Source organism: Salarias fasciatus, chromosome 18 (assembly GCF_902148845.1).
Source record: "Salarias fasciatus chromosome 18, fSalaFa1.1, whole genome shotgun sequence".
In the NCBI taxonomy this organism is placed as follows: domain Eukaryota; kingdom Metazoa; phylum Chordata; class Actinopteri; order Blenniiformes; family Blenniidae; genus Salarias; species Salarias fasciatus.
In genome coordinates this window covers 7,113,859-7,126,453 of record NC_043762.1, presented here as the reverse complement: position 1 = coordinate 7,126,453, position 12,595 = coordinate 7,113,859, and the positions used below count along the sequence as shown (strand labels likewise).

Sequence of the window (12,595 nt, the reverse complement as noted above, 5' to 3'; positions counted from 1 at the left end):
TAATCATATCAAATAACTTTATTTAAAAAAAGCTGATCGGAGCATTTCCAACTCAAACTGTGTCCATGCCTCAGGTTGAGGCCCTGTTTGCGCAGCGTCTCAAGGGAAAAAGCATCATTTTTGGGTTTTAGTTTCAGAGCCCTGCGACAGACTGGCGAACTGTCCAGGGCGTACCCCGCCTTCGCCCACAGCAGCTGGGATCGGCTCCAGCCACCCGCGACCCCGAAAGGGATGAAGCGGCGGAAAATGAATGAATGAATGAGTTTCAGAGAAGTTTCATGTTTTCACGGCAGAATTTTGAAAACAAGGTGAGAAATCCTCATAATCACAAACCACAAATACTCGACACCGTTGTTTTTTTTTTAATGAAACCACAGAAAAATGTGTGTCATAAAATAGCTCATCTTAATAATTTTCTCTTTCAAAGAAAAACGTCTTGGATAAAGATGAATAGATGAAGTGCAACGAAAACACTGCAGAAATGCTCTTCAAACCTCAAATAACTGAACTTCAGAAGGAAATCAGGACTTATTTCCTTTTACAAACCTAAACAAGGAGTAAACTAAGCACTAAAACTTAAATATGAGCTAGTTCCGATGCTAGAAGTCCATTTTCGTTCATACATTTTAGATTCTCTACTATTAAATAAAAGGCTTGAATCAATAATTTAACTGGTGTCTTACCTTTCTGCGCTCTCTGAAATACATGAAAATGAACATCTTTAACCCAATCATGTTATTAAAAACTGCTTTAAAGCATTTTGTGACTTTTTGAGGAAAAAAAAACAACCTGTTAAACACATGAAACTGATCAAATCACATTTATTTCAATATTTACGTCTTCAGGCATCATTTAAATTGGATCATTTCATCACTAGACTGAAGGAAAATGCTGTGAATGTTAAAAAAATTTGATGTAAGTCTGAACTCAAGACCTAAAGTGCTGATTTTGTTTTATTCTGACACCTGTAAAGCACATTTTTAAAATATTCAGCTTGTAAGAAATGGCTGCAAACAGTGTAAATATAGTCATTTTTGTGTCTATACATGTCTGTATAGATGTGCTGAAGGTGTTTTCAATTTCACAGCAAACAAAACGATCAGAGGAGAAAAGCAGATACTTGTATATATTATGTAACGTGTGTTTTTTAAAGTGAGACTCTTACTGTCACACGTAAACTCAAGGTTTTCTTGTTTTTCTTCCTCGCTGCTGTTTGGAGATTAAATATTCCTTTCTGAGGAGTTTCCTCTCTCAGCTTTGTTCTGATAAAAGGAAAAAGCGGCGCTTTGGGAGCCAATTAAGACGTTTGAATTCCAGGAGGAAGATGATCTTTTCCTGCTCGGTTCAGGACGGAGAACGGCGGCGAGAAGCGGCGTTCTGCGTTTCCTCTGTCAGACGCAGGACTTCAGGGAGGCTCTTTTAAAGCGTGGTTATCACGCCGAGCAGACGTGACGGATTTAGACATCGGCAGTGATTACTGCGCTGGGCTTTTCCTCATTCTGTCAATGAGCGTTACGTAAGGCGGCGGAGGAGCCTCCACCTGCTCCTCCTCGCTCTGCGGCGGCGCCGTTCCTCTCCTCGTCCTGCTTCCTGGATCAGGACTCACCTGCTCAGATGACCTGAAAATCAATAAATCGGGTTGATGAGCAGCAGGGAGTGATTAAATATCCAGTAGAAGCACTTTATCGTGCATTTCTGTATGTGCTGATGCATCAAACATAAGGTTCGTGGGCCAAAACTGGCCTGCGTGAGGCACCAAACCAAGCAAATGGGAAAAAATTTAAAGGAGACACTGAATTTTTGAACATTCGATTGTTTTTTTTGGACATTTCACATTATTTTGCAACCTTAAAGTTAAAATTTTATTGTCATCATGACACTGTTTCACCGTTTCTGGCCGCTGAACTAAAATGTGTTTGACAGTAGATTGCTGACAGAATGTTTCCGTCTCGGTGTGTTTGTGGTTTGAGCAGCTGGAGGAGGACGAGGACGAGGAGGAGGAGGAGGAGGAGGAGGAGGAGCAGCAGCGGTCGAAGGTGCGAGGAGAAGCTCAGGGAGGATCCGGGGGTCCGGCCGCCAACCCCGGCCGGGCCCTGAAGCAGGAGCGCGAGGAGCAGCGGCGCCTGCTGGCGGAGAGCCACAGCACGTCGCTGGACCTGCGCTGGAAGCTGCAGCACGGCGAGAAGAGGTGGAGCCGCGAGAGGGCGGAGCTGCTGGAGCGCTTCGACCGCGAGCGGCAGGAGTGGGACGGCAGCATGAGGGAGCTGCACCGCAAGATGGAGAGGGTGAGGAGGAGGAGGAGGAGGAGGAGGAGGAGGAGGAGGAGGAGGAGCTGGACTGTTCTGGATTTTCACACGTTCACAAGCTCCAGAATGAAGTTTAAACTAAAAAAAAAAAACAAAACACCGGAAGTGTCAAACATAAGGCCCGTGGGCCAAAACCCTCACGGAGCTCTAATCTGGCCAAAACACAAATCAAATAATAAAAAGATTTCAAAGAAAACATTGAGGATCAATTGAGTCATTTTCTGCAGTAATTATTTGCATTTTGTGAGAATATCGACACTTTGGTGATGTATCCTCTCAAGATGAAGTTAGGCTGATCTAAAATGTGTTCGACGCCCCTGATTCAGGTTCATTTTTACGGCCTTTTTTCACACGGATGAGAAGAGAGGCATGATGGGATTTATTTAGAAAAATGGAAGTCAGAACCTCCTTTGCAAAGACGGTGTAGTGTATGGAATAATTTTGTTTCATCTGTGTGAGGACGTGATATCGGTCCAGCGGGAAGAGCAGAACGTGATGTGAGGAGATGGAGTGAATCCACAGTCAGGATGAAGCGAGGAAGTGGCGGAGTGTCTCTCCTCTCGGGCCGATTCTCTCCTCCGGCGTTTGCTTTCGCTCATCCGGCGTCGGCGTCGGCTGAATTATTGATGTGCTCTTGAGCCGTGCGGTCGGAGCAGCCGTGGCGTTATTGCAGCATGTTTGTGTCTCCGGACGTCACGCCGTGACGCCTCGTGAGCTCTTCTTCACGCGTTCCGGCTCCGGAGGGGAAAACTGCTGACGCGGCGCCGAACGCCGCCGCACGGCGGGAAGCAGAGATGCTTTATGCAGCGATGCAGCAGCGTGAAAACGGAGAGTTTTCTGTTCTTCCTCCTGTCAGTTTGATTAAACTGCAGTAATGTGAGGTCCCAGTGCTTTCTGTGAGTCTGCATGTTCTCCATGTGGACTGATGATCAGAATAAAGGCCCCGTTCCCATGACAACGGCGTTCACTCCGCTTCCTCCTCCGTCCAGATGCAGAGAGAGCTGAACTCCCGTCGAGGCGAGGACCACAGAGGAGGCTTCTCGCCCCCCCGCTCGCCGCGGGCCCCCCGCTCCCCCTGCACGTCCACCCCCGCCCCGCCGCCGCCGCCGCCCACGCGCTCCCACTCCGACTCGGACGCCATGCTGGAGGAGCAGGGCGCCGCCACGCGGCTGAAGGGCCCCGCCGAGAACCTCTTCCTGGACGCGCTGACGCTGGACCCCCTGGGCGGGCTGGAGGTGCCCCCCCCCTGCAGGCTGGAGAGCGAGAAGAGGTTCCCCTGCATGAAGGAGGTGAGTGTGGCGTGACGGAGAGGAAACGTGAGGCTTCACGAGTAGGTCAGCATCTCTCGGCCTAGACATCGAGACTGCTCAGTAAAGTCAGGAAAGCCTTAAAAATACAGTTTTATCACTTAAAATGTACAATTCTTTAAAAAAACGGTGTCTTTTTTGATATATTTATGATATTTTCCTTTAAAATTGATGAATGGAAAGTACTACACTCTTCATTTTTATGACTTTTACAAATAGAAATATTAAAAGTCTGAATTATTTCAGCTTTTTTATCTAAACTTTTTCTTTATGATCTGAGTCAGGAGTGTTAAACATAAGACTCGTGGGCCAAAACCGGCCAACAAGAGGCTTGACTGCAGCCAATATGTGCAATTTGGACCAGTTTTGCATATTTTCTGCAGGTTTTATTATAAATAAATAGTGTGTATTAGCGTTAATTTTCATATCGTCTTTTATGGTATTTTGCTATTTTCATGTCTGAACTACCCAATGAAATACCCTTAAAAACTTAATCATTAATGTTAAAAAGCTTAAAAAAAAACATAGATGTCACATGTTAGAAGATAAATCTCCTTGCTCTCTGGAGCTGGAGCTGAGAGAGCCAGAATCCATTCATTGAAGCCTTTTTTTGTTTTCTTTATCACTTCACATGACATTTATTTTGTGTATTTCAGGCCCTGAACGAGCTTTCGGAGAACGAAGGAACTGCTGCGTTCCCGGAGGAGGACATGAGGGAGGGAGGAAGTCTGCTCCGGTGAGGCAGTTCGTCCGATCGGCTACTGATTGTTCAGCTCTGCTGTGGAGCTCAGTCTCAAGCTCCTTGGCGTGGCAGAGATTTTCCTCCTGGTGGAGTATTTGGGAAGATTTAGGTCACAATATAGTTAAATAATTCAGGCCGTTATAAACTATTAAAAAAGACGGAGTCGCTTTGAAAGATGATGTTTTGAACCATCAACAGAAGCAGATTGCCTTCTTCAGTAACAAGGACGATGACTGGAGACTTCTGTGACCTTTGGTGTGAATTTCACTTCATTTTAAATGCGTGTGTGTGTGTGTGTGTGTGTGTGTGTGTGTGTGTGTCCTGCAGAGCGAAGTCGGTCTGCTCCATGAGTGACTTCCAGCGGTTGATGGATAGCTCGCCGTTCCTCCCCGACAAGACTCGACCCGGCGACCCCGGCCAGGACGACATCACGCCGCCTCTTTCTCCGGACGACCTCAAGTACATCGAGGAGTTCAACAACAAGGGCTGGGACTTCCCCCCGTCGGCCCCGGGCCCCGGTCCGGTCCGGGAGGGGGAACCCGTCCCCGATCCATTCCAGCCAGCCTCCTGGTTCCTGACCACCAGCGCCACCCTGACCACCAGCACCCTGAGCAGCCCGGAGCACTGCCACAAGTCGCCGCTGAGGGGCAACGGCGCCGGGGCCGCCGGGGTGGGACTGGAGCACTACGGGGTCCACATCCTCCACAGCCCCACCAGGCCGGGGGGGGCCGAGCGCACCACTGCCCAAGACCCGGACTTTCTCTACGCCAAGGGGACCAAAGCGCGGGGCGGCGGCGGCGGCGGCGAGGCGGGGGTGGGGGTCGGCGGGCCCGACGAGGTCTTCGGCAGCACCAGGTGGCCTTGTCTTCTGGAGGGAGGGGGGCTGAGGACTTCTCCGAGCCAGTCCCCCATCTGCCCCACGGTGGGCTACGCCTCGTCCCTGGAGCTGCAGCTCTCCAGGAACATGAGCGACGACATGAAGGAGGTGGCCATCTCCGTGAGGAACGCCATCCGCTCCCCCCCGGGGCCCGCCGTCCGGGACACGGCCTGCCAGACCAACGGGTTCACCACGCGAGGCACCCAGACCACCCAGACCATCAGCGTGGGGCTGCAGACGGACCTGCTGAGGAACCTGACCAGCAGCCCCCACCGCTGCCTCACCCCGAAGGGCGGCGGCACGCCCATCTCGTCCCCGTCCCGCAGCACCAGGAAGGTCCAGTACTCCCCGGTGGTCCAGAGCAAGTTCGAGCGGCCCTGCTGCTCGCCCAAGTACGGCTCGCCCAAGCTCCAGCGCAAACTGTCCACGTCCAACAAGAACGACCTCCCCAACAACAGCCGCGCCCCCACGCCCACCACGCCGCAGAAGGGCAACAGCGAGTCGGCGTGGGCGCGCTCCACCACCACCCGGGACAGCCCGGTGCACACCACCATCAACGACGGCCTGTCCAGCCTCTTCAACATCATCGACCACACGCCGGTGGTCTACGACGCCATGCAGAAGTTCAACAAGTCGCCCAGCCGCTCCCGGCCCACGCCGCCGCCCACCACCGAGCCCAGCCCGGCCCACGGCGCCGCCGCCGAGTGCCAGCGGGCCGCCAGGGGCCGCTCGCCCAGCCCCGTGCAGCTGATCGTGGAGACGCAGGGCGACAGAAACGCGGAGGTCGTCAGCATACGGCAGGACCTGTCGGCGCCGCCGGGATACACGCTGGCCGAGAACGCCGCGCGCATCCTGAACAAGAAGCTGCAGGAGCAGAGCTTCAGGGAGGAGAGGAGGCTGCAGGCCGGGGCGCCCGCCGGCGGCGGCGGCGGCGGCAGGCCGGCCGACTCGGACCGAGCGCAGCCCGGATGTATGGAGGTAAACACACAGACGCACCGGATCGGTCGCTTCATCTCGCATTTGATCTTTGGCCCGTGTTTCCTGACACGCTGACGGCTCCACGGATTCGCCATCCTAGTGACAATCAGAGAAAACAACAAAAAAAAAAAAAAAACACAGCAGCTAACATGTAATTTGCACAACCACTGAAATGTTGATGCTTTTTTCTCAGATCGAAAGCTCTGACTGATGCAATGGTAACGTTAAAATATTTAACTTTTCTCTGTTTACGGCAGACGCTCTTTAAGATTTCCTCTTCGGCCTGTTTTCTCCTCTGCAGTCCTGATTCCTCTGTAGCTTCTTCCTCTTCTTCTTCTTCTTCCTCTGTGCTTTAGCTCTCTCTGCGATCTGATTTATGTGCCTGATAATTGAAGAAGGGGAATTAATGATCTCTCCGCTACATACCGAGCGGCATCCCATTTGCGAAGCTGCATAATTATTCATTATCCACAGGCTCCAATTAAACGGTCAACCAGACTTTTAAGTGCTTCTAGTTTTTGTAGTGATTTGATCTGTTCCCTGTAAACCTGGAGAGCTGCTCAGTGCCTTCCCCACCGCCCCTTCAGCACACGGTAATTCCACGTTTCCTGTGGAAACACGTTCCTTAGTGGTGACCGTTTCCACGGCAACGGCAGATACTCTGAAAGCGATGTAGTCGACCTGCCGGTCCACTAGTGGGTGCTGTTGGGTGTTTTTATAATGAAACCACACGCACGCTGCAGAGAACAAGACGTTATAAACATGAGGAATCTTTTTCATTTGATAAACACTCTTTAATACATAAAAAAGTATATAAAAACATATAAAATGAGTGCCACAACACATGTAAAACAGGCTCTACGCGCCTTTGACTGTGTGAAATTGTGAAAGTAGCGTGAAAGACGTGGAGCTGAGGTGTTTCTGCCAGCAGTCAGACGCATGATGTCTTTCTTTCACTACAAAACCCAGGAGAAGCGGTCAGCTGGTTCTTTATGGCGCCAGATTACGAAGCAGCTTCAAGATATAAATGAAAGAAAAATCGAAACGGATGACCCGAGGACGGCAGCTCCTCAGGACTGCCGCAGCGTTCGATCCACGCTCTCAGTAACAGATATCAGTTGTATTGATCCCTGGCAAATGGAGGTGTACAGATGTGCACTGCCGCTGTCGCCGGGCCCAGATGTGTGTTCTCCTCCTCTCAGAGCTGCATTGTGTCTCTTCCAGGTCCGAAGTGAGTGTGTGTGTGAATTCAGCCTCCCGACTCCCCGCTCCGACTTGCCCAGCTTACCGTGTGTCTCCTCTTTTCCTCCGGCTAACTTGTCCCACTCTATCTGTCCTCCCCCACCCCCCGTATCCCCCCCCCCCTCCTCCTCCTCCGATCCAGAACCACACTGTCATACTAACAACTCCTTGGGGACTCTAACTCTTCCTGTCTCTGCGATGTAAGTTCCTCCTCCTCCTCCTCCTCCTCTTCCTCCTCCTCCACGGCCTCCGGGTGGCGGTGGCTTCACCCCCCACAGGGACCTCTCACCTCACGGTCCACAGAGCCTCCCCCCGCCCCCCCCCCCCACCACCCCCCGCCCCCCTCTTTCCATCCATGCATGCCTCACAGGGCGGCGGCGTGACCGTGTGTGAAGCCATCGGCGTGTTGTGGTGTTGATACGTGCATGCCTGCTCACCTCTTCGTGTGTGTGTTTGTTTTTAAAGGACCGTCCTGGTGTTTTGGCATGTCGCCCCCCCCCCCCCCCCATGAGCCATGAAGCACACACATTACTGTCAAAACCATTTTTGGGTTTTAGCCAAGAAAACTGTTCAGATTTTATTGATTGGTACAGTTTTCCTTCATCCGTTCATAAACTACAAACTGACTCCGGGAACAGAAAGTTTAGCTTTGAAAGTTTAATCCAGATTACAGGAGAAGTCTAGATGGATTATCAAGAGAAAGAGATTGAGAAAGTGTTTCATATCAAAGCTTTGTTGGATTTGAAAGCCCGTGCAAACACTCCTGAACTCTGCTGGTATTCAGTTATTTTAATTAAAAAAAAAGGCTAAATTGTGAAAATAATTTTAGTGTGGTTGAAAACCCCAGCTTTTATTTTCAATTATTTATTCCTGTAGCACATTATAACCTGAATCGTGTACCTAATGTGAGTTTAAAGTGGATTTTCATACCTGGGGAGACATTTTGTGGTGATCGTCATTCAGAGTGAACGGTAGCTTCATGAAGTATCGATCCCTCTTGAACTTTTCCACTTTCAGTCACATTACAACCACATTACATTATTTAATGTGACACAACCGCACAGTATCCTCCATCCGCTGTGAGCAGCCTCCACACAGCATGATGCTGCCTCCACCGTGCCTCACAGTGGGGCGGTGTGTTCAGGGACATGAGCAGAGCTGGTTTTCTTTAGTTCTGGTCTCCTCTGAGCAGAGCTCTGTCTATGGGCTCAATATAATGCCACAAATATTTTGCATCTGTAAATGACTGTCTACTCACAATTTCAGTTTTGCACATCATTTCACAGTTTTTATTTGTCAATCAAGTTTTTTTACTTCTATGCAAATTATACGCAAACATTAATCTACATGTGCAGAATATCTGTGGCATTACTTTGAGCCCAGATCCAGCTGTTATTTCAGATTTGCTGTAAAATCAATACTTTCTTTGAAATTTTTAATTTTCGGAGCCCCCTACGGCCCAGTTTTGGCCCACAGACCTTATGTTTGACACACCTGAAGACATTTTGCAGACCTGGATTTTATTTAGAGGGACAAATACTTTTGCACTATTTTCAGTTTTTATTAGAAAAAAAATTATATATATATATATATATATATATATATATATATATATATATATATATATATATATATATATATATATATGTATATATGTATATATGTATATATATATATATATATGTATATATATATATATATGTATATATAATGATAAAACCTTGACTCATTTTCCTTCCGATTCATGTTTTGTTGGACATGGAATCCCAATAGAATACATTTAAATCGTAATGTGTGAAAACCTGGAGAATTTCAGGGGATATCGATGCTTTTTGAAGCCACAGTTAATGAGTGAATAAAAAAACAGCAGAACGGTCCTTTAAAGCGCGTTCACCGCAGAGTCTTCACGTTGCGTCTGGATCGGGGACGGTTTGTGAGCCGGTTTCAGCCGTTTCCGCTCGGCCCCGGGTCGGTTGTGGTCTGCCTGGTCTCCATGCGGTCTCGCCGGACTCTAACGCTGTGTGTTCCCACCAGGTCCTCCACCTCATATCACCATGCGGACTGTGGCGGTCTCCGCTCTCTTTCCCCTTCCTGCGGTTCTTCTTCATTTCCTCTCACTCTAACCAGCTCTCCACAAGATTAACCCTGAAGATCCATCACCTCTCCTGTGCTTTGCTCTTTGGTGGAGAAATTAACTCAATATTTTCATCCATATTCTGCATGCATGGAAGAAAAATCTACCTTCAGATACATTTTTTTGCACAGATGATTGAAGTTTTTAGAAGCTGTCTTGTGAAAACACATTTTTGTCTTAGAATAGTTTCACGTTTACACAGCGACGTTTCAGAAACACTGGAAAAGACACAGTTTTCCTGTCGGGCCACTAGTTGGTGCTGTTAGTAGAGTATAAAACACTCAAAACGTTCATCATCTGTGTTTTAAGACATCGGCTCTGTTTTGAGGTGGATTTTTCTTTCAGGATCTCCTGACCAGCAGTCGTGTGAAGCTGTTGTTTTCTGTCGCTCCTCTTCTTGTGTGTTTTATCGCTGCATGAGCTCCGTGTGGTGTGAAGTATCGGTGTCTGCGAGGAAATCCTGAATTAATCCTGTTTCCGCCGTATTGCCGTCTCGGTTTTCTACCCGTTAGTGAAGAACCTCCTGCAGGTCATCCATCCATCCATCCATCCATCCATCGGTCTCTCCGTCTATCCATCCGTCCATCCATCGGTTCATTCATCCCCGTGAATTATTTCTCCTCCATTTCATCCTCTGCTCATGTATTTTTAGAGGACGATTGCTTTGCACTCGTCCCTCAGCTGGAATCTACCTCCAGCAGATGGTCTATTTATAAAGCAGCGTGACGGTTGGTTCAGTCGTTCTGAAACCTCCGTCCACTTTTTTCTTTAAGCACTAAGTTCACTTTGACATAAACAGGATGAACCAGCATGTATTGATAATGTGAGATTAAAAGGAGTCCACTTTGGGATTAAACACTTCTTTAACTTCTTTGAAGCGTCGGACTTTTCCAGCTCGCGCTGCATTATTTAAAGCACTGTCAGGTTTACTGATCCTGAAAATATTAAAAAAATGATTGTAAAATCATTCCTCCTCGCCATAATTACGATATCGCTGAGGATCATTTGAGGCTGTGTGTTTGGTTACGGTGATGGTGCATCGGGGCAACTTTTCGATGAGTTCAGTGTGTTTGCTGATGTGCTGCAGGTCCCTGCCAATACTGATCAGATCCATCGCCTGATGATTATTTGAGTTTCGATAGAAGCTTTAAGAGCCACAGCGAAAGATCAAGACCTGAATCAGTTGCACCTGCAGGCAGAATCCACACTGAAAGGATTCTTTTTGCTTCAGGAAACTGAAGGGATTAGCCAAACAGTGATGGTTTATTATGAACATGGAAAAACCAAATAATCATTCAACAAATAAACGAAGAAGGAAAACAAGTACGGAACAAATAACATCAAAATACATAACAAGTCTCCTTTCTCGTGTGTGTGAGAGGAAGTAGGGAGAACCTGATAAAATGGAATGACTCGTCGTGACGTACAACACTGGTCGAGTCGCCTTGGACAAAAGCGTCTGCTAAATAAAATTGTAGAATTGTAGACTCTTTTTACAAGCTCTTTAAAACAGAAACAAAGAACAATCAATAGTAAGAACTAGTAAATTCCAGAGGAAATTTAATGTTGTGCCTGCCAGCTGCTGCCAAGAGTGTGTGAACGTGTGTGTGTTTGTATAACCCGTCCATATTCACTGTGAACTCTGACCTGAGATCAGCCGTGACAGAGAGTCAGCAGGTGTGTGTGTGTTGCCATGGAGACCAGCTGCACTCAGCAGCCATGACAGGGAATTGGCAGTTTTTCATCCAGTTTCTATGGCTGAAGAAATGTCGTTTCTCAAGAACTGAGAGTTAAAACTGGAAGAAAAAAAAATACTGTGAGTGTGAGAAGCCTTTCATGGAATTATCCTGAAATTTTCATGTTTGTAGGATCATCCATATAGCCACAGCGAGTTTGTAAAAATGTGCCAGGTTTTGGATTTCAGCGAGAAAGTCTCTCCAAAATGCACTGGAGTGGATGGGAGAAAATTCCGCACTCTCCTCAAACAAATGCATCTGGAGAGAGAACCGTTTCAGAGAGACACAAAATGAAAGTATTGTGAGAATCACAATGGAAATCCCTACATTTTGATGTATAATTTGTGAAGATTGAGCCAGAAATGTGGCCGTGGGAACGAGAGAAGGAATTTTATTTTCGGTTTAAATGGAGAGCTTCTCCCTCTCTCACCCTCTCCAATACACACCCATTACAAACTCCAAAAACGACTGAAATTCTTACCACACCTGAAAGCTCACAGTTTAAATTTGGTGGAAGATCTTGAAATGAGCTTTTCACATCTGGATAGAGGATAAAAATGCCAACGTTTTGATATTTTAATAACGTCTGTAAGTGAAAGTATAGCCAGGCACGTCGGACTTGTTTAGGAATGATTGTTTTTCTTCTGTTTCAGTCGGCTCTTATCCGCTTATATGGGGGGAAAATGCCCGTGTTTTTGGGAATTTTCTCAGAATTTATTTGCCAGAACACTGAGAAAAGTCAGAGCGCGCCGCTCCGGAATTTTCCACACGTTTTCATGTGACTTTTGTGGTGCTGCTCCAATTCACGCGGAAAATTCTGTGGCAGAAGATTGTCAATGAAATGTCGACCCTGGGCTCCTTGCCAGAGGCAGACGCAAAAAATAAGGGCCCGTTCACACGGCAGCGTTTTCAAGTGAAAACACAAAACTGCTGTTGTGTTTCGGGTGTCTGTTTACACCTCGGCGCTGCTCAGCCACTGGCAACACATTTCCAACACAGACAGCGGATATACCAGCGTCCATGTTTTCCAGTGTTAATGTTTAGAACTTTTTGTTCTCTGCAGTGTGTGTCTGTGTGCGTCTGTGTGTGTGTGTGTGTGTGTGTGGTTTCATCACTAAAACAAACAGCAGCGGCAACTAGTGGCCCGACAGGCTCATTACATTGTTTCCAGCCTCTCTGTGTCAACAGACACCATGTTTCAAAATGTTTCTGTGTGAACATGAAACGAAAAGTCTTCACGTCGTCGTGGAAACGGGGCCTCAGTTGAAGCCTC

General features: G+C 47.7%; 1 protein-coding gene across 1 annotated transcript in view; it reads left to right on the top strand.

Moving 5' to 3' along the window:
• LOC115405110 (microtubule cross-linking factor 1-like) overlaps window positions 1–12,595 on the top strand; it is a 44,543-nt gene that overhangs the window by 31,099 nt on the left and 849 nt on the right. The window contains exons 11-15 of the mRNA XM_030114572.1: window positions 1,971–2,285; window positions 3,296–3,595; window positions 4,270–4,349; window positions 4,683–6,210; window positions 6,404–6,428. Of these exons, the coding sequence (XP_029970432.1) occupies window positions 1,971–2,285; window positions 3,296–3,595; window positions 4,270–4,349; window positions 4,683–6,210; window positions 6,404–6,421 (2,241 nt within the window). The 3' untranslated portion in view covers window positions 6,422–6,428. The remainder of the gene's footprint in view (window positions 1–1,970; window positions 2,286–3,295; window positions 3,596–4,269; window positions 4,350–4,682; window positions 6,211–6,403; window positions 6,429–12,595) is intronic.